Source organism: Patiria miniata, unplaced genomic scaffold, assembly GCF_015706575.1.
Source record: "Patiria miniata isolate m_02_andy unplaced genomic scaffold, ASM1570657v1 HiC_scaffold_20, whole genome shotgun sequence".
Lineage (NCBI taxonomy): Eukaryota > Metazoa > Echinodermata > Asteroidea > Valvatida > Asterinidae > Patiria > Patiria miniata.
This window is the reverse complement of record NW_024037059.1, coordinates 8825187-8843397: the sequence shown is the minus strand read 5'-3', so window position 1 is coordinate 8843397 and position 18211 is coordinate 8825187. Positions and strand designations below refer to the sequence as shown.

Sequence of the window (18211 nt, the reverse complement as noted above, 5' to 3'; positions counted from 1 at the left end):
TTATCACAAAACAAAAGGCCAACAAAATGTTTTCAATAGCTACTTCCTAGAATCTAATTCAAATACTGGAATTCAAACCAAAATATCGGGTACTGAAATTCCATATCGAGTTTGTCGGTTTTTTGGTATTGCAGCAACATCACTCGGTATTTTCCTCACCCAAAGAGGCATGGATTTTAGGTTATGAGAAGCCATCAGATAGTTATCAGGAAATGTGTCATACCGTTTGATTGAGATCTGAGGTACTCAATCATCCATGACTGCAGCGATGCGGATACTGCTGATAAAACAGTACCAATCTTTGAAGTTTTCAAATTCATGATTTTCACATCCCAACCCAGTATTTCTAATCAATTTGCATGGGGAATACCTTGGAAGGAATCTCATCATGACATCACCATCACCCGTGGCAACTGCTCCACCTACATCATTATCCACATAACAACCAGCGCCAACAATTGGTGAATCCCCAACACGACTGTAATGCAAAGAGAAACAGTTCAAGATTAGTTACTAGGTAGTTACATACTGATTAAGAGTCTTACAGTTCTCTGATAAAGTATTTTCTGATGTCCTTTTATTTGCGTTATACTTCTGATTATGAGGTAACAGTAAGACTTGTTCATACATGACATGTGTGAAGCGGGCATTCATCTGCAAAGCCGAACTTCACCTGTGAAGCCTCCCATCCTGCAAAGCAGGCAACTTGAAGCCTTATACAAATTATGAGCTACTTTTTAAACCTTCAGCTTATGGGCTATATCATGAAGTTGGGACACATGACCGACCGAATTGGCCGTTGCGATTATAAATAAGCTTTCTCAGCCAAGTTCGCCAATCCTGAGTGATTATTGTAATTGCAATTATGGCACATATATTAGGCTTAAAATTTTATTAAAAAGTACCACATATTTTCAAATGAAATATCTGAAAGTAAAATCTCTCACACCCTTAAAATTGAGTAAAAGTGTGACAATTGCAAAAACTATAATTTTTTTTATAAAGCCAAGGAGGAGAGACTCACCTAGTACTATTGTCCCTTAGTATTACAGTTTGCATACACAAAACGGTTCATTCCTTCATTCATAAAATGCAAATTAGCCCTGGCGCGCACAGTATAAACCACTCATGAAACTATTTGTAGATCTAAGCTTTTGGTCCTGGCTGAGGACTCAAGATGGGTGGGAGGCTGAAGAGAACTGAGGCACCGAGGGAGGGAGGTGAGTCTCTCCTCCTCGGCCTCATATAATTCAATTATATGGTGGGTAAGAACCATTATATTTCATCCTTGTCGGCAAGACACACCATGTATATTTCACAGCTAAGCCGAAGACAGGACTGCTCTTCCATATTCCTCTGAACATGGTACATCTCGCTTGTAAAACTTTTCAAAGGTGTTCACAGATGACCAGTCTGCTGTCAGTAAAATCTGAGCTGTAGAAACTCCTGCTCTTGCTGCTGCAGACATAGAAGCTGCACGAGTAAAATGTGCTTTGTAATGTGAGACATCTATTCCTGCCGATGCCGATGGGTTTCCCAAATGATAAAAACAGCCCAGGGTAGATTGCTGATTATTTAGGTGTCTGAGTAATCATGTACGATGAATATACACCTCCACAATGCCGAAAAGACACAGAGTTTTGGATCTGCTGGATACCGGGCCAAAACAACACTTGGAACTGGCCTATGTGCTGAGGAACGTTTAGACTGGATTACTGGTGCAAATTCAAATGCTGTCCTGGACTTCTTCATGTGATGTAAATCCAGAGCAGTTAAAGATGCGCAATGCTTTGTTAGAAGCCTCAAACTGAGTTTTCTGTTTGATGGGAGTGAACCAATTGGCTCAGCTTTAGTTAAAAAAATACTAAATTACAGCTGGAGTTAAGAGGAAACATCAAATTCCTGATAAGGGATCAGTATGCACTGTAATACGGTAGTATCAGAATAATGTCAGATGAAAATCTTTATCTTGGAGTACTTGCCATTGGAGATCCAAAATGCAAATTTAAGTCAGAGTTTTTAGTAGTTCTGATGCCTATTGGGTAGAAAAATACTAATTATGATAATTTAGTCCAAAAAAAATCATGCCATAAAATTCTGAGATGGGTCACACAAAATGTAACGTGAGTAACCATGTTTCTTGTGGATTGCACAAAAATGGGAAATTCTAGAAAATTTGTTTTACTCTTATTATGTGTGCCCCATGGCATGGTCTTTAATCCATTTAAAAGAAATGTCCACAGGTTGCCTGTATGAGGACACTTTTTGATCAAAGCATGTTTGCTTTTTAACCTTTTGTAAACTTATCGAGTACAATCGTTACAAAAACACATTAAATAGCTAATATTTCAAAAAGTAAAGGTCGCACACCATTGGCGCAATACAAAATATTGCTCGCCATACACTCTTTACCCCAATGCGCTTGTTTTTAGAGAAAAATGCCGAAATTAAAAAAAAAAACTTTTGCGAGCCGGACTTTTGAGTTTCATATGACGTCATCAAAAGTAAAAAATGTGCTTCCGTTAAGAAGTTGTCATGTAAACGTGTACAAAACACTGGTAAACACTTAAAATACATTGGTCCATCAAACAGCTGTTACATGTGGCTCAATAGCTAATGATTTTGCACCCAGGAGATAAAACGAAGATCATATATTATCATATCGATTCCCGCAAAATTCAAGTTCCGGTCTCTCACGGATGATTTTACATTGAATTTCAAAGATTAAATTTATTATATTTTGAAGTGAGTCACGTGAACCATGATGACGTCATGATGACGTAATTGCAAAAAAACACATCTTCAGTGTGTTGTGCATTCATGTATTGACAATTGAAGTTCATATATGTTTTCATTTTGACAACAGTTCTGGAGAAGAAATGTGTCTTGCAGAACAATAATAAAAAAAACACTTATGTCTTTTCTGTCTTCACAAAACACCTCTCAACACCCCTTTTGCGTCAATAATGCTTGTATTTATTCGTTTGCCTACTTACCAGTGTTGTAGTCGAGGCCACAACCTCCGAGGCCGAGGCCAAGGCCGAGGCCACAACCTCCGAGGCCAAGGCCGAGGCCGAGGCCACAACCGCGAGGCCAAGGCCAAGGCCGAGGCCACCTCCTCCGAGGCCAAGGCCGAGGCCGAGGCCAGCTATCAAAACACGTAATAAAATATAAAACACTAAAACAAGGCTAAGATTATGTTGGAGTTTTAACATCTTTTTAGTTGAACTCACTGAGTTTTGGAGTGCCTGGCTTACAAATTCACAGCTTGCAATGGGTTTCCTCTTGTAGGGAGTCCGGCGAATTTTATTTTTTAAAGAAAGAAATCTCAAGTTTTGTATCACTGAAAGCAAATTACACAACAAAATCAATGGCGTTTGGATCAGGCTCATAGGTGTTTGATACAACAAATTAAATGGCCAAAGTTTGAGTTTCTATTCTGTAAGATTTACATTATTTACTTTTAGCATGTTTTATAAATCTTATTTTCAAAACCTATCAAAATGCTTAATATCATAGGAATCCCCATTAAATAAACAACAACTTGATTTTTGAATCAGGTTTTTACCACTCATAACCAAAAAGTTACGACCCCCCCCCCCCCCGACCTTCGCAATGTCCAGGCGCGCGCCGAGCAAACACCGCGATGCAACCAGACAATGCCAGACGGCCCGCCGTTACGCACGGGACCCGCTCCACACAACGGAATAAGTGTCCACGCATTATCACTGTTAATACCGCGGTACCAGACAAAGTCTGGCAATGGCCAATCCCGCCCCAAACAACACGGCAACACGGAACATGCGTGCATGATATCACTCAGTTCATCAAAATGACCATGAATTCTCGGATCATCCGATTTGAATCCAATGGCTTCGAAGAATTTTAAGATCATGGTAAGAGGTAGGGAGTCCAGAGGTTTTGGCCGTATATCTGTAACCACGCAACATTAGTCAATTTCAAACCGTGCTTATACAAAAAAGTATCTCTAAAGTAGGCTCTAAAAATACAAAAAAGTATCCTGGTACCACGAGGAATACTGACTCCTATTATTAAAACATTCATTCAGAACTTTGCATTCATTTGGATGGAAAAACGAATTCTGAAATCGCGCTTTCCATATCGACCATTTGCGCCAAACATTACCGTGTGAGCCGGAACTTTCATTTAAATCACCGTGTAAAAATAAAATCTACTTGATAAATCGTAACGGTTTTTATCATATCTTTATGAAAAAAAATGGTACGGACTAGTACACTCGATCGTACCCAGAAAGTTCAGACTTTTAATGAAATAGTGGCCTATAAAAAGAAATGATTAAGCTTGCCGCACCTTGCCGCAAATCATTTTGAAAGGTCGGGGTACAGAGGCGAAACGAGAAAAATTTGTACAACACTGCAACCAGACTAGTCTACTACCACATGTTATTGTTCGCAGATGGGATTGGTGCCAGACTTATGTAGTCTGGCACGCGGTAACAGTTATAACGCTTGCACGCACGTGGAAAGCTGAAGCGCAGGCTAGGCGAAGATGCTACGTACGTGAGTACGTTCAATGCAACCATTTCCAGGTCATTCGTGCGTACATTGTATATGCGTTCGTTTCACGGAACCCACTGCGGCAGAATCTCGAGGGTTTGATACGGTAAAAAATTAAAATTAATTAGAATAGAAAACACATCAAAATGGGCGGCCTCGAGCCGGCCTCGACCGATTCGCCGAGGCCGGAAGGCTCCGAGGCCGAGGCCAAGGCTGAGGCCTTGCACCTCCGAGGCCAAGGCCGAGGCCAAGGCCATGAAAATCGGCCTCGAGGCCGGCCTCGAGGCCGAGGCCGGCCTCGAGACCTCCAACACTGCTACTTACATTCGGTTTTTTTAGAAGAAACCTCTGTTGTTTTTACAAGTTCGCTTTGCGATTAAACTATGCAATTCGATGTGGCAGTTATGAAAAACATGCGTTATAATGACCATGGTGTTATAATGCTGTACTGTATGCAGCACTAGCGATGACTGCTTCCCGAAAGGCAAAGAAGTCATGATGGAAATGCGGTAACCAGTCTATGCGATGCGGCTGGTCGGAATAGACATCGTACAAAATGCCAAGAAAACACCGATGGAAGAAGAACATTTTTGCAAGTTAATTCACAAAACTTGATCGTTCTGTTCTGTGTATGTATTTTCTGGTATTTGGAGTGAGTTTGCAGCGTGTTTCCCCAAAATGTCCTACCGTCAAAACGAGGTTTTCGCCCGCCACACACAATGCATCACGCAGGGTGTACGGACAGTGTCGGCCTGTTTCCCATCATGACTTTCGTTGTGCACGACCTGAATTTTTCAATATTTTTAGACCGTAAACATTTTCACAATAATTAAGGTAACTTTTAATCACTTTCTAGTTGTGGCCATTGTTTTGCATAGCTTTCGCAGTGCAATGGAAATAGTTCAGGCTGAAATTCACATATAATTAAATACCCCATTCAATCAGCACAAACAAATTTGGCCCACCCCCCCAAAAAAATTCCGACCGACCCTATTTTTGATTGGCATGTTACTGGAAGCAGAATTTTTTTTTTCTGGCCTAAGTACATGTAGCTTTTCAAATTAAATTTCAACTACCCACTATCTACTTGTTTGGGAAATACTTTTTGGAGGATTCTCTCTTATTTCCAGGCGCAGATCAAGGGGGGGGGGGGGGGGCAACGGGGGCCATGCCCCCCCCCCCAAAAAAAAAACGCACCAAATTGTTAGTTTGTTTAGTGACGTCGCTATAAAGGCAGGCACTGCGTACACCACCATCTTTTGCTCAAATAAAAAATTGGTTAAAGTGGTAAGAAATTGGCTCGATCGCACCACAGAGCATTTAGAATCCAAACAACATTTCGGGGCCCTAGCAGGCCGCGAACCCCATGCCGTAATTTTTTTGACCCACTTTTTTTGGGGGACCAAATTTTTTATTGGCTTCCCAAAAATTGTGTTCTGGATCCACCCCCTTTTGACACTATTTCCATTACTTTACAGTATAAACAACAACCTAGTAGATTTGTGTAGACATTTTTGGTCAGTAAACTCACAGGCAGTGGTGCCATGGGCCATGTTCAGACACTGTGTTAGCTAAAACGGTAAAAGTTAAAACGGTCGCTCACCGCGGGAGGCCCGTCGTAATAATAAAACTACCGAGCATCCAGACATTGTAATAAGTATAGCAAGTTCAGCTCGAAGTAGTTTATCTCATTTTTCTAAGGTCACGTAAAACATTCGCCTCGGCAAAAAACGCACACTAAAAAGAGCCTTCACTCTTTTGTTTTTACAGCTCGCTACACGTGGTCTATTATTAACCTCTCACCGTCGTGATGTGTGTTGCCATGCCGTGTTTGACATCGCAGCCTCGGCCGGTCATAGAGCATGGCACACGGTAAACTTGACGACGGTCACTAGTCCACCGTGGCGATTTCCCCGTTTTTTGGAAGTATCATACATCGGCCTTGCACCATTTGTGTTTACATTTTGAGGGCTATTTTCTGTTCCTTTCGTGGTGCAAAAACACATAAAAAATGTTCTGAAAAGTTGTTCGAAAACCAGTGTTCGAAACCACACATCATTAAACAGATTTCACTCAAGCTTTACTGCAACAACTTGCCAGCACAACATGTCAGTCACGTGAAAATATATGTGATATTAACAGTGCTGGTAGTTGAATATATTAGAGTATTGTGATAATTATGCTCTGGTTAGTGGTTGTTGCGTTGGTATCTACATGTTTTGTCATCGCATTGTGTGTGCGAGTGAGCATGATGTGTAACTTGGACCATGTGATCAGAAAACTTGCAGAAATTGGACTTGAAGTAGGATTTTTTTCATGAATGGCTAATGGTAGGAGAATTAGGAGATTCACTTGTAGCCGATGGTACGTTGTTTGCTTAATACAAAAGTGCGCCACAGAGAAGGTGTTACGTAACTCCGGGTCACTGCGCTTGCTAAAACGGGAAGCGTTTTAGCTAAAACTGTTTATACATCGTACTAGGAGATAAACTCGTTCTGGTTATTCGCTAAACCCTCCCTCCGAGGGGGTTTAAGTTGCCATTTTATTTTTGAGTTCAGACATCGTTTTAGTGAGAAAGTTACACCGAATCGAGTTCAACCGGTGTTTTAAGGGAATTTAAAACGATGTCTGAACGATCCCATAAACCACCTGTCCACGCCTCCTTAACCCTAACTCCCTAGGGAATGTGCAAAATCGTATTAAAATTGGAGGACTCAGGACTGTTGGTCAGATGAAAGGTTGTGTTGAAAACTGCTCCGTCCCAAACCGGTGAGTACAGACCCGAGTTTGTCATAGGCAAACTCGGGTCTGGTTCTAATGGATAATTCACGTAATGTTGTGTGGGAATAATATTGCAGTACTTTAATATTGGGTACTTTATTGACATAATATTGCAGTCACACGGGTACGTTTTACAAAAACATACAATATTTTGATTTATTTTCACCACTAGAAGTCTGATACAAATAAATATTTCATAATATAGTACATGCAGCCACTGCCAAGCACACGGCACACACTCGCAGCCAGTTTTACAGGCTGAACACACTGTGATATACAAACTGACAAGCATGCGGGATGACCATGCTTTAAACTCAATGTCTTGACAGATATTCTGCCAAAATTTTGGTGCCTTGTTATGTTGGTACCCTATATGTCATGAACAACAGGCACTTGTATACAATACTTACAGGGGGTTAAAGGTTTAGGATGTGCTGGGGCGGTATGGAGAATCGAGCAGCTCCATTTCCACTGAAGTACTCCATTGTATAGCACGGCGTCTCAACATTAGCCTCTCCTAATCAAATCCTACTGCCTGGCTTCTCGTGCCAACTCCCATTTTTACAGAATGGCAGAGGGTGTCAGCGAATTTCTGGCGCTATAACCAGTTGCTCCGGGTAGGTGGAGCTCGTCAACCTTGGTTGGTAGTCCGCCTAGGAGAAGGACAACTCTGATTCCAAACCCGGGTAGGTGGAGCTCGTTAGCCTAGGTCGGCGATCTGCCTAGGAGAAGGACAACTCTGATTTCAAACCAGGGTTGGTGGGGCTCGTTAGCCATGTAAGGCAGCCCACCTAGGAGAAGGAAACTCTGATTTCAAACCCGTGCAGTATCGGCCTGCTTATATCTGTATGGTCACGGATCAGAATATGACCATCGCTCCCCACAGCGTGACGTAGGAGTCATCTTGTGGTTGGCGTCAGGAAGGGCATCCGGCTGTGAAATCTTGCTCCAATTTTCAAACTATGGCTAGTAATATGAATAGGCGGGGTACAGCCTCAAGTACTCCGTGGGCCGCTCCACCAGCCTTCGTCAAACATAAAGGTGGAGGAGGAGGCCAAGCCGCAGTAAGTAATGACGGCTATTCGCCCGATGTCCTGCGGGGAGGTCAGAACAGGAGGGGGGTTGAGCGTTTGAGGGTGGCAACGTAGAACATTGGCAGCATGTCGAGAAGGTCTGGGGAGGGGATGGTGAGGAGGGGAGTGGATATGTGCTGTGTGCAGGAGTCAAGGTGGAAGGGAGGTAGTGCAAGGTGGCTTGGTAGGAGGGGTGAGCGGTATAAGTTCTTCTGGATGGGCACTGATGACGGGAGCGGAGGTGTCGGGATGTTGCTGGCAGAACGGTGGGTTTACCAGGTGATGGCGGTTCAGCGAGTCAGTGAACGGATCCTGTTGGTGAAGCTACTGGTCGGGAGGAGAGTGGTCAACGTTATCTCGGCCTATGCCCCACAGGTCGGGAGGTCACAGGAAGAGAAGGATTCCTTCTGGGATCAGATGGTTAGGGTAGTCTCGAGGCTGCCACAGAGAGAGGGTGTCATTGTGGGAGGTGATCTCAATGGCCATGTGGGTGCGGCTGCAGATGGTTATGATGGCGTGCATGGAGGCATGGGTTATGGTGACAGGAATGTCGCGGGTGAGCGGATCCTCGAGTTTGGTGACGCGGTCGGGCTGGTGATATGCAACACATTCTTCAGGAAGACCTCCAACCAGCTGGTGACGTACAGTTCCAGTGGAAGCAATAGTGCTATCGACTTCCTGATGGTCAGGAAAGGGGACCACACCATGGTGAAGAATGTCAAGGTCATCGCAAGAGAAGAGTGTGTTTCACAGCACCGTCTTGTCGTTGGTGACCTGGCTCTGGCTCTGGTTGGTGCTAGGAAGGTGAAGAAGAAGCAAGTGCCGAGATTGCGAGTGTGGCGGTTAACCAAGGAGGATGTGAGCGAGAGGTTTAGAGCAAGGGTGGAGGAATTGGCAGAGCAGGCTGTGATGGAGGAGAGTGTGGATAGTAGGTGGTCTGTGCCAAGGAATATCTGGTTGCAAGCTGCAGAAGAGGTCTGTGGGTGGACGAAGGGTGAGCCTAGGCACAAGGAGTCATGGTGGTGGACCGAAGAGGTCAGGAATGCAGTTGATGAGAAGAGGCGCCGCTTTAATATATGGAAGTCATCGGGCGAGAAGACGGATAGGTTAGCGTACCTCGAGGCAAAGCGGATATCACGGAGACAGGTGTGGATGGCACAAGATGCCAAGAGAAGGGAGTTTGCAGCGGATCTACGGAGTGGTGAGGGTAGGAGGCAGTTCTTTAAGATTGCCAAGCAGATGGCAAAGGAGCGGCAGGATGTGACTGGTGCGAGCTGTGTCAAGGATGAGGATGGTAACATCGTGACGGATATTGAAGGTGTGCAGGAGATACATGGAGCGGCTGCTCAATGTGGAGAACGAGTGGGACAGGGAGGTGGAAAGTGAAGTGGTGGAGGGTCCATTTTGCCTTATCGAAGAATGGGAGGTGGCTCAGGCACTGAAGCACACCAAGTCTGGGAAGGCCGCTGGTCCATCTGGAGTGGTTAGTGAGATGATGAAGGCCTCTGCAGGTGTCAGTGTACAGTGGATGACGGCCTTGTGCAATTCCATTTTGGCAGAAGGCCGTATTCCCACAGATTGGCAGAACAGCATCTTGGTTCCCCTGTTCAAGGGCAAGGGTGACCCTTTAGAGTGTGGCTCTTTAAGGGCCATCAAGCTCCTGGAGCAGGCAATGAAGGTGTGGGAGAGAGTGCTTGAGGTACGTCTGAGGATGCAGGTGGAGATTGACGAGATGCAGTTCGGCTTTATGCCGGGTAGAGGAACTACTGACGCCATTTTCATTGTACGACAGCTGTAGGAAAAATTTCTGGCCAAGAAGAAGAAGCTCTACCTCGGGTTTGTGGATCTTGAGAAAGCTTTTGACCGAGTGCCAAGGGAGGTTGTGCGATGGGCCTTGAGGAAGCGGGGTGTGGAGGAATGGCTGGTGAGAGCAGTGATGATGTTGTACACTGGTGCTAGTACGGTGGCGAGGACAGGTGCAGGGGATAGCAGGAGTTTTGAGGTGAAGGTTGGTGTACACCTGGGCTCGGTACTGAGCCCCCTGCTGTTTGCTACTGTGATGGACGTGGTGTCCAGTGAGACGCGAGGCGGGCTGCCTTGGGAACTGCTGTATGCGGACGACCTAGTCCTTATAGCAGAGACAAGGGAGCAGCTACATACAAAGATGGCAGCATGGAGAGTGTGTCTGGCATCTAAGGTTCTGAAGATCAACGCCGGGAAGACCAAGGTGATAGTTAGTCGCGTCAGCGGTGGGCCAATGTTGAGCTCTGGTGCATGGCCGTGTGGTGTGTGTGGGAAAGGTGTAGCTGCCAACTCAATCCAGTGTACAACGTGTAGGAAGTGGGTTCACAGGCGATGTAGTGGCTTGAAGGGTAGTCTTCAGGCTGCTAGCGCCACGTTCGTCTGTAAGAGATGTCGGGGTGATGGTCTACGGCCAGAGGAGAGAGAAGCGGGTCTGGAGGTCTGCGGTGACACGTATGAGGTGGTGGAGGCGTTCTGCTACCTGGGTGACATGCTGGGTGCTGAGGGAGGAGCAGATGCAGCAGTGACATCACGCGTGAGGAGTGGGTGGAAGAAGTTCAGGGAGCTGGCCCCATTTTTGACATCCAAGGCGCCGCCCCTGAAGATGAAGGGCCAGGTTTACACCGCCTGTGTCCGAAGCAGTATGGTGTACGGCTGCGAGACATGGCCCACAAGGGTGGGGCACATCCAGCAGATGGAACGAGCAGAGATGAGAATGATCAGGTGGATGTGTGGGGTGTCTCTGGCTGACAGGCTGTCAAGCGAGGAGCTGAGGAGGAGAGTGGGAGTGGAGGGGATCGGCATCGTATTGAGGAGGCACAGGCTGAGGTGGTTTGGTCATGTGGAGAGAAAGGAGGATGTCAACTGGGTCAAGAGGTGTACCAACGTAATTGTGGGTGGGTCCACACCCGTCGGCCAACCGCGCAAGACTTGGCAGAGCTCTGTGTCAGATGACATGCGACTGCTTGGAGTCAATGCGAGGGATGTGACGGACAGGGCCAAGTGGAGGAGAGCCATAGGGAGAAAGCAGGCCAACCCAGAACAGACTGGACAACGGCCTTAAAACCAACATGATGATGACAGAATGTTGAGATGGTGTTTTTTAAAACTTCAGCTGTCATTTTTAGTATATAGTGAAAGGGGCCACAAAAGCTTCAAAGATCGAAATGGCAAGATAAGCTGCATCATTATGCTACATCATTGCTTGATTGACTTACCCTGGTACCTTATGGTTAGCTCCGTTAGTTGTAGTACCACCTGCAATGTTGCCATCTCTATCTATAACAAGCATTCCAATGGTGTCATGGTTGCCCTTGTCTACCTCACTGTTGTAGCGTGGCTCAACAGGATGTGACCTTGCATAGTCTGGGTGGTATGGTCCACAAGATTTAGTCGGGTCTGGTTGCACATTCTATGAGAAAAAGACAAGGTTATAACGTATCAGTCGTCCTTCTTTTTTTTAATGATTTCACCTGTATTTTAAGTATTAAATCTTATTTTGCATGATCATTTCAAGAGGCAGGAGTACATACCAAGAGTCTGTTCAAGGCCAATGCCAGACTGCCCAATTCAAGGCTTTGTGCCATAGCCTATAAAACAAATCTATTGTCAAGTAATTTGGATTGTCTGCACATTCTTGAGGTGCTTCATGAAGAAACAAAACTCCGTGCACAGAATAGATCAGTGAGGTATACTTTCCATCTGCTGGCTTAGTTCCGCAGCCAGAGGGGGGGGGGGGGGGGAACTATATTTAGTTGGATATATGTACAAATGTACATGTAATTTATGTTCGCATATTTCCACAAAGGAGGCCATACTTTAAAAGAATTTACATGATGACACCTTATAACGGTCGGGCTATTTGTGATAAATCAATTATTTATGTTTTTATTGATATTTATCAATACATAGAATTTGTGCATAGTCAAAAACATATTTTCAAAGTGTATGTTTTCACTTATAACATTGTAACGAAAATGCAAGTCATGATTAATTTCCAGTAAGCACACTTTATTCTTCACTCTGATAAAATACAGGTTCCTTTCATAAACTTAATTGATAGGACTTACAACTCATATTTGATTGAGAAGAATTAATGTCAATACAGTTGACCACGTATTGATAATAGGGCCTATGATAAACTATTGGTAGAATAGCTGTTAAATGAAATGACTTATACAAGTTTAGTTCATCTATGCTTTCTAGGTCAAGACCTAGAGATTATTGTGAAGAAGAATGATTATTAGAGCATTGCAAGAAACATTTTATTATGATACGCTAGCTCCTCAGGGCTCGGTGTTCAGATCGTGACCGGTTCTGGCCCGGTGAGGAAGTTCACCCAGAATAAGGAGCGCGTCTTACTCAACATTCGATTGCAATGCACATTGGCGCTCCGCCTCATCGTTATCCACATAGACATTAGATTATACGCTTTAGGCACGGTGTGTGCCAACAGTTTTGGAAGACAATAAAACCATTATTATTATTTGAACAACACGATCTCTCCAGTCAGAATTCTTGTCTAGTCTCTAGTCATTTAGTACTTGAACTAGTAATTCCACGCCCGTTACATTTGGTGGCAGCGGTGACCGGACTTCGACGGAGGTATTGTACACGCTACCAGAACGACAAAAGAAGATGAATACTTCCGATCAAGAAATCGGTTCATTTCAATGTGAATGACGAGAAATCAACCTGATGAAGGAAGAAAATGAGAGGTTGTGGCGGCAACTGGCGGCAATGGGCACTGCCGATAATGAAGAACCGTCACCGGACAACATGGAACAACGAGAACCGTCACCGTACAACATGGAACAACAGAGATCGACACAGAACAACATGTCAGCCCGGTCTGGCAATAAGCCGAGAGTTCGGCCAGCGACGTATGATGGTATGAGCCCCTGGGAAGACTATCTTGTGCAGTTTGAGCTATTGGCTGAGCTCAACGGGTGGAGTGCACGAGAGAAGGCGATGTACCTGGCCGCTAATCTACGGGGCGCAGCACAGGCCATGCTGGGTGACTTAGATGTCACTAGACGACGAGATTGTAACGCTCTCGTCACAGCACTCGGTCGACGATTTAGCCCTGACAACCAGACGGAGATGTTTCGTGTTCAATTAAAGAACCGAATGAGTGGGCGAGATGAGAAACTTCCCGAGTTGGCCCAGAGCATAAGGCGGTTGACACGACGGGCATACCCAACGGCACCCTACGAGCTACAAGAAACACTAGCAAGAGAGCATTTCATATATGCTCTAGATGATGCTGACATCCGTTGGCGAGTGTTTCAGTCCAGGCCGATCAACATTGATGATGCCGTGAGAGTTGCCATTGAGCTTGAGGCATTTCATACGGCAGAGAGACAACAGGGCCAAATAAGATGGTCAGCACCAGCTGCCAGAGTGATATCCTCTGACACGACAGATACAGCAGCCACACAACCACTGGAACGACAGCTATTACCAAAGATTTCAACAATCTACAAAAACAACTAAATGGGGAAGGAAAGACGGATAATGGCCATGATTATGATTACCCCCAGATCATCAACACAACGAAGATGGGCACGCCAGGAAGACAAAGGCACCGTGAAGTGTTGGAACTGCCACGAGACCAGCCATTTCCGACGAGAATGCCCAAAAGCCGGTTCATGGAGAAATGATACAAGCTCACTTCAGAGAAACGCCGGACATCTAGAAGGGGTTGGTATGAGTTTTTTGGTGGATACAGGGGCCAACATAACAATAGTGAGGCCAGAGATTTACTACGCCATACCAGAATCAACGCGACCACGACTAGAGAATAACGAAATCACCATGGTAACAGCAGATGGCAAGCCCCTACTCTCCACTGGGCGTGGGAGTTTTCAACTTAAAATCGCCAAGCAGAGCCCTAAGGTACAAAATGATGTATGGGTGGCTGAGATCGACCTAGACGGTATCCTGGGCTATGATTTCATGATGAAATACAACTTTAATCTAGATGTGGGTAAGGCAAAAATGAAACTACACGACATACCCATAGCGTGCACAGCCACTGCACGGGCACCAGCATCATCATGCCGCATCACTGCAGACACTACTGTGAGCATTCCACCAGGCGGAGAGGTATTGCTACCAGGGAAACTGGAAGGAGAAGCAGGGCTTATGGGACTGGCTGTAGTTGAACCAACGGCTAATTTGATAGAAGTTGCAATGGCAAACGTGCCTGACATACATCGATGACATCGTATCCTATGGCTGCAACTTTCAACAAGCACTTGGGCGACTTGAAGAAGTATTAGTTCGACTCAAGACAGCTGGGCTAAAACTAAGCCCAAAGAAATGCCATCTATTTCAACGCAGCGTGTCCTTTTTGGGCCACACCATCAGTGAGAAGGGCATAGCTTCAGATGACATCAAGACAGCTACAGTAAGAAACTGGCCAACACCAAAGAATGTCACCGAAGTTTCCTGGGCCTATGCTTGTACTACCGAAGATTTGTAAGAGGCTTTGCAGGCATTGCAAAACCATTGCATCAGCTGACTGAAAAAACAACAGCAGTTCATCTGGACAGAAGAAAGTGACAGAGCATTTCAGCAACTTAAAAAGGCCCTCACATCCACTTCAATTTTGGCGTATCCTACTGAAGAAGATGAATTCATATTGGATACCGATGCAAGCAACTATGGAATTGGTGCAGTGCTATCGCAGGTGCAAAATGGCACAGAAAGAGTCATTGCATACTTCAGCCGTACACTTGGCAAAGCTGAGCGCAAGTACTGTGTGACGAGAAAAGAGCTCCTGGCTATAATCAGTGCAACAATTCATCACTACCTCTATGGCAGAAAATTCCTGATACATACTGACCATGGAAATTGAGATGGCTAATGAACTTCAAGAGCCCAGAAGGTCAGACGGCAAGATGACTAGAAGTGATGGGTACCTATACCTTCGACATACAACACAGACCCGACAGACAACACGGTAATGCAGACGGCTTATCTCGCCGGCCATTTGACGAATGTCAACAGTGCGAAAGAATTGAGCACAATGACCATGAAATGCATGATCATGTCATCACACCGAAGCCAACAGCCATCAATAACTTAGAGCCAACTGATGTCTTGCTTATTTGCAAAGAGAATGAAGAAGTGATGAGCCAAGAAGAAAAGTGTATCGACAAAGAAAAATCGTCATGTAATGGCAATGATGATGGAGTGCATGGTTACTCAGCCCAACCCGTGTGCACAAATGAAGTTGATAAAAATGAAGACATACAAGATGTAAGCACTGACCCCAACGCAAATACCGAGGTGCAAGATTTACCAATAATGTACTGTTCCGTGATTGGAACTACCGAGGCCGGAGAAGAAACCCCAGAGGAAAAGTCTGAAGAGGGCTGGAGTTCAGGAGACCTCGGATGGACAGCCAAAGACTTGAGAGGGTCGCAACTGAATGACAAAAACATCAGGCAGATACCCCTTTGGAAAGAGTCAAGATAAGAGCGACCGGACTGGGCAGAAGTCTCTCCCGAGGGCAGAGTAGTTAAATCCTATCGGACGCTATATTTCAAATTATCTATGCAAACTGGAGTTGAATGCGCTAATTGCGCATGGCAGAAAGGCATTCCTGAATCGGTTGGTTTTTGTGGCAATTTGCCGTACCCTCCCAGACTGGTTAACAACAACAGATGAGTTAAGTGGATGAGTTACGTCATCTTTAATGAGCACAAACTTTGCGCGCATTGTATCCTCCAAAATATCCTGCACCGCATTCAGCTCACAGCCTATGATCTTAGAAGCATTCTTTGTTATACGCTCAATCTTCTTGCGGTCGCTCACCTGGAGTGCGTTAAACCAGACAACACAACAGAAAGTAATAACAGATTGGATGGTGCTTTGATAAAATAACTTTAAAATTGTTTCATCTACCTTAAAACATTTCAGTTTCCTGAGAAAGTACATTCTTTGATTGGCCTTTTTAAAAATAGTTGTTGTATTTGAATTCCAGTTCAGACGATTATCAATGCACGTACCTAAATATTTATATTCAGTCACTATGTCCACAGTTTCATCGTGAATTACAATTGGCTCAATATGATTTCTGTCCCGACGAAAGTCAAAGATCATTTCCTTTGTTTTCTTCACATTAAGAACCAAAGAATTATTTTCACACCATTGAACTAGTTTAAAAACTTCGTTCCTATAGGCAGTCTCGTTGTCATTAAAAATCATCCCAGACAATGCAGTATCATCTGCATATTTGTTCAAAGCACAAGAGCCACTTTGTAAGGTGTAATCACTAGTGTACGAAGAAAATAAAATGAGGGACAAAACACACCCCTGAGGAACACCTGTATTTGTAACAATAGTGTCAGATAATGAATTTTCAAATCTAACCCGTTGTGATCTGTTCGCAAGGAAACTCTTGATCCAGAGGACAAGATGAGGATTCATATCCATACCACTGAGTTTGCCTATGAGAATGTTTGGATTGATCGTGTTAAATGCAGACGAAAAATCAATAAATAAAGTCCGAACATAAGTTTTAGGTCTGTCCAGATGTTGATATATTCTATGTAGTAGTGTCATCAAAGCATCCTCAACACCGCGATGAGCACGGTAGGCAAACTGAAATGGGTCCTCAACATGCTTTGTTTGGGCTAAGATAATATTCTTAACAATCTTCTCAAAGCATTTCATAAAGATTGGAGTAAGTGCTACTGGTCTGAAATCGTTTAAAACGACTGGTTTTGATATTTTGGGTATTGGTATAATGATCGACGATTTCCAAATGCTAGGAACTACAGATATGTCTAGAGACCACTGAAACAGTCGTCGAAAGACCACACTCAGTTCCTTATTACAGGTCTTAAGAACCTTCCCAAGGATACCATCTGGCGCTGATGCTTTATTGGATTTAATTTTACCCAGAACACATTCAACCTCAAAGTCGGTAAAGGCCACTTTGTCGGATTCATTGACGTTATCGCTATACCCATTAAATGTCTGCATGTTACTCAAGTTGTTATCAAATCGCCCATAAAATGAGTTCAGTTCATTCAGGAATGTTTTAAGGTTGTCCTGAGGAATTTTGAGGTTGGACTTACTGTCCCCAGCATAGCCAGTTATGGTTTTCAGTCCTTTCCACGCCTGTTTCGAATTTCCTTGCCGAAATTGGTCCCGAATTTTCCTTCCGTGCTGTCTCTTGCACGGGTGTACGAGTTTGTTGATCTGCCTCTGTGTAATGTGTTTCTGTTGGAGATCCCTGTCTTTGTGTGCTGTCCTTTTCCTTTTCAGCAGTTCACGCATCTCTTTTGTCAGCCATGGTTTGTTGTTTGGATATATTTTCACCACTTTCTCCTCGACAGTAAGGTCCTGACAAAACCTCACGTATGCTCTGATGGTATCAGCAGCTTCATCAAGGGAATCTGTGTCCATAAAGACGTCCCAGTCGGTGCACTCGAAGCAATTTCGAAGGGAATCAATATTGCTGTCTGTCCACTTCCGAACTGTTTTTGTGGTCGGCTTGGCTTGTTTCAACTTTTGTTTATACTTGGGTAGGAGATATACCATATCATGATCAGATGCTCCAAGTCCCGGTCTTCCACAGGCCTTGTATGCATTGGGGATATTGCCGTAACATTTGTCCAGGGTCCGATGACCTCTGGTAGTGATGTCGACATATTGATAGAAATGGGGCAACTCTGTATGTAGGTTACACTCGTTGAAATCACCTAAGATAAGATGCACGGAGTCAGGAGCGTTCCTTTCCAAACTTTGGACGATCTCTGCTAGCTTGGTTGCGGCACAACT

The 18211-nt window shown here is 44.5% G+C and overlaps 1 protein-coding gene across 1 annotated transcript in view; it reads right to left on the bottom strand.

Annotated features, from left to right (window-relative positions):
* Positions 1 to 246: 246 nt before the first annotated feature.
* The window catches only part of LOC119727326 (putative N(4)-(beta-N-acetylglucosaminyl)-L-asparaginase GM21137), a 55922-nt gene continuing 37957 nt past the window's right edge, over positions 247 to 18211 (bottom strand). Inside the window, exons 3-5 of the mRNA XM_038199180.1 lie at positions 11632 to 11825; positions 371 to 478; positions 247 to 280 (exon numbers count right to left, since the gene is read on the bottom strand). Of these exons, the coding sequence (XP_038055108.1) occupies positions 247 to 280; positions 371 to 478; positions 11632 to 11825 (336 nt within the window). The remainder of the gene's footprint in view (positions 281 to 370; positions 479 to 11631; positions 11826 to 18211) is intronic.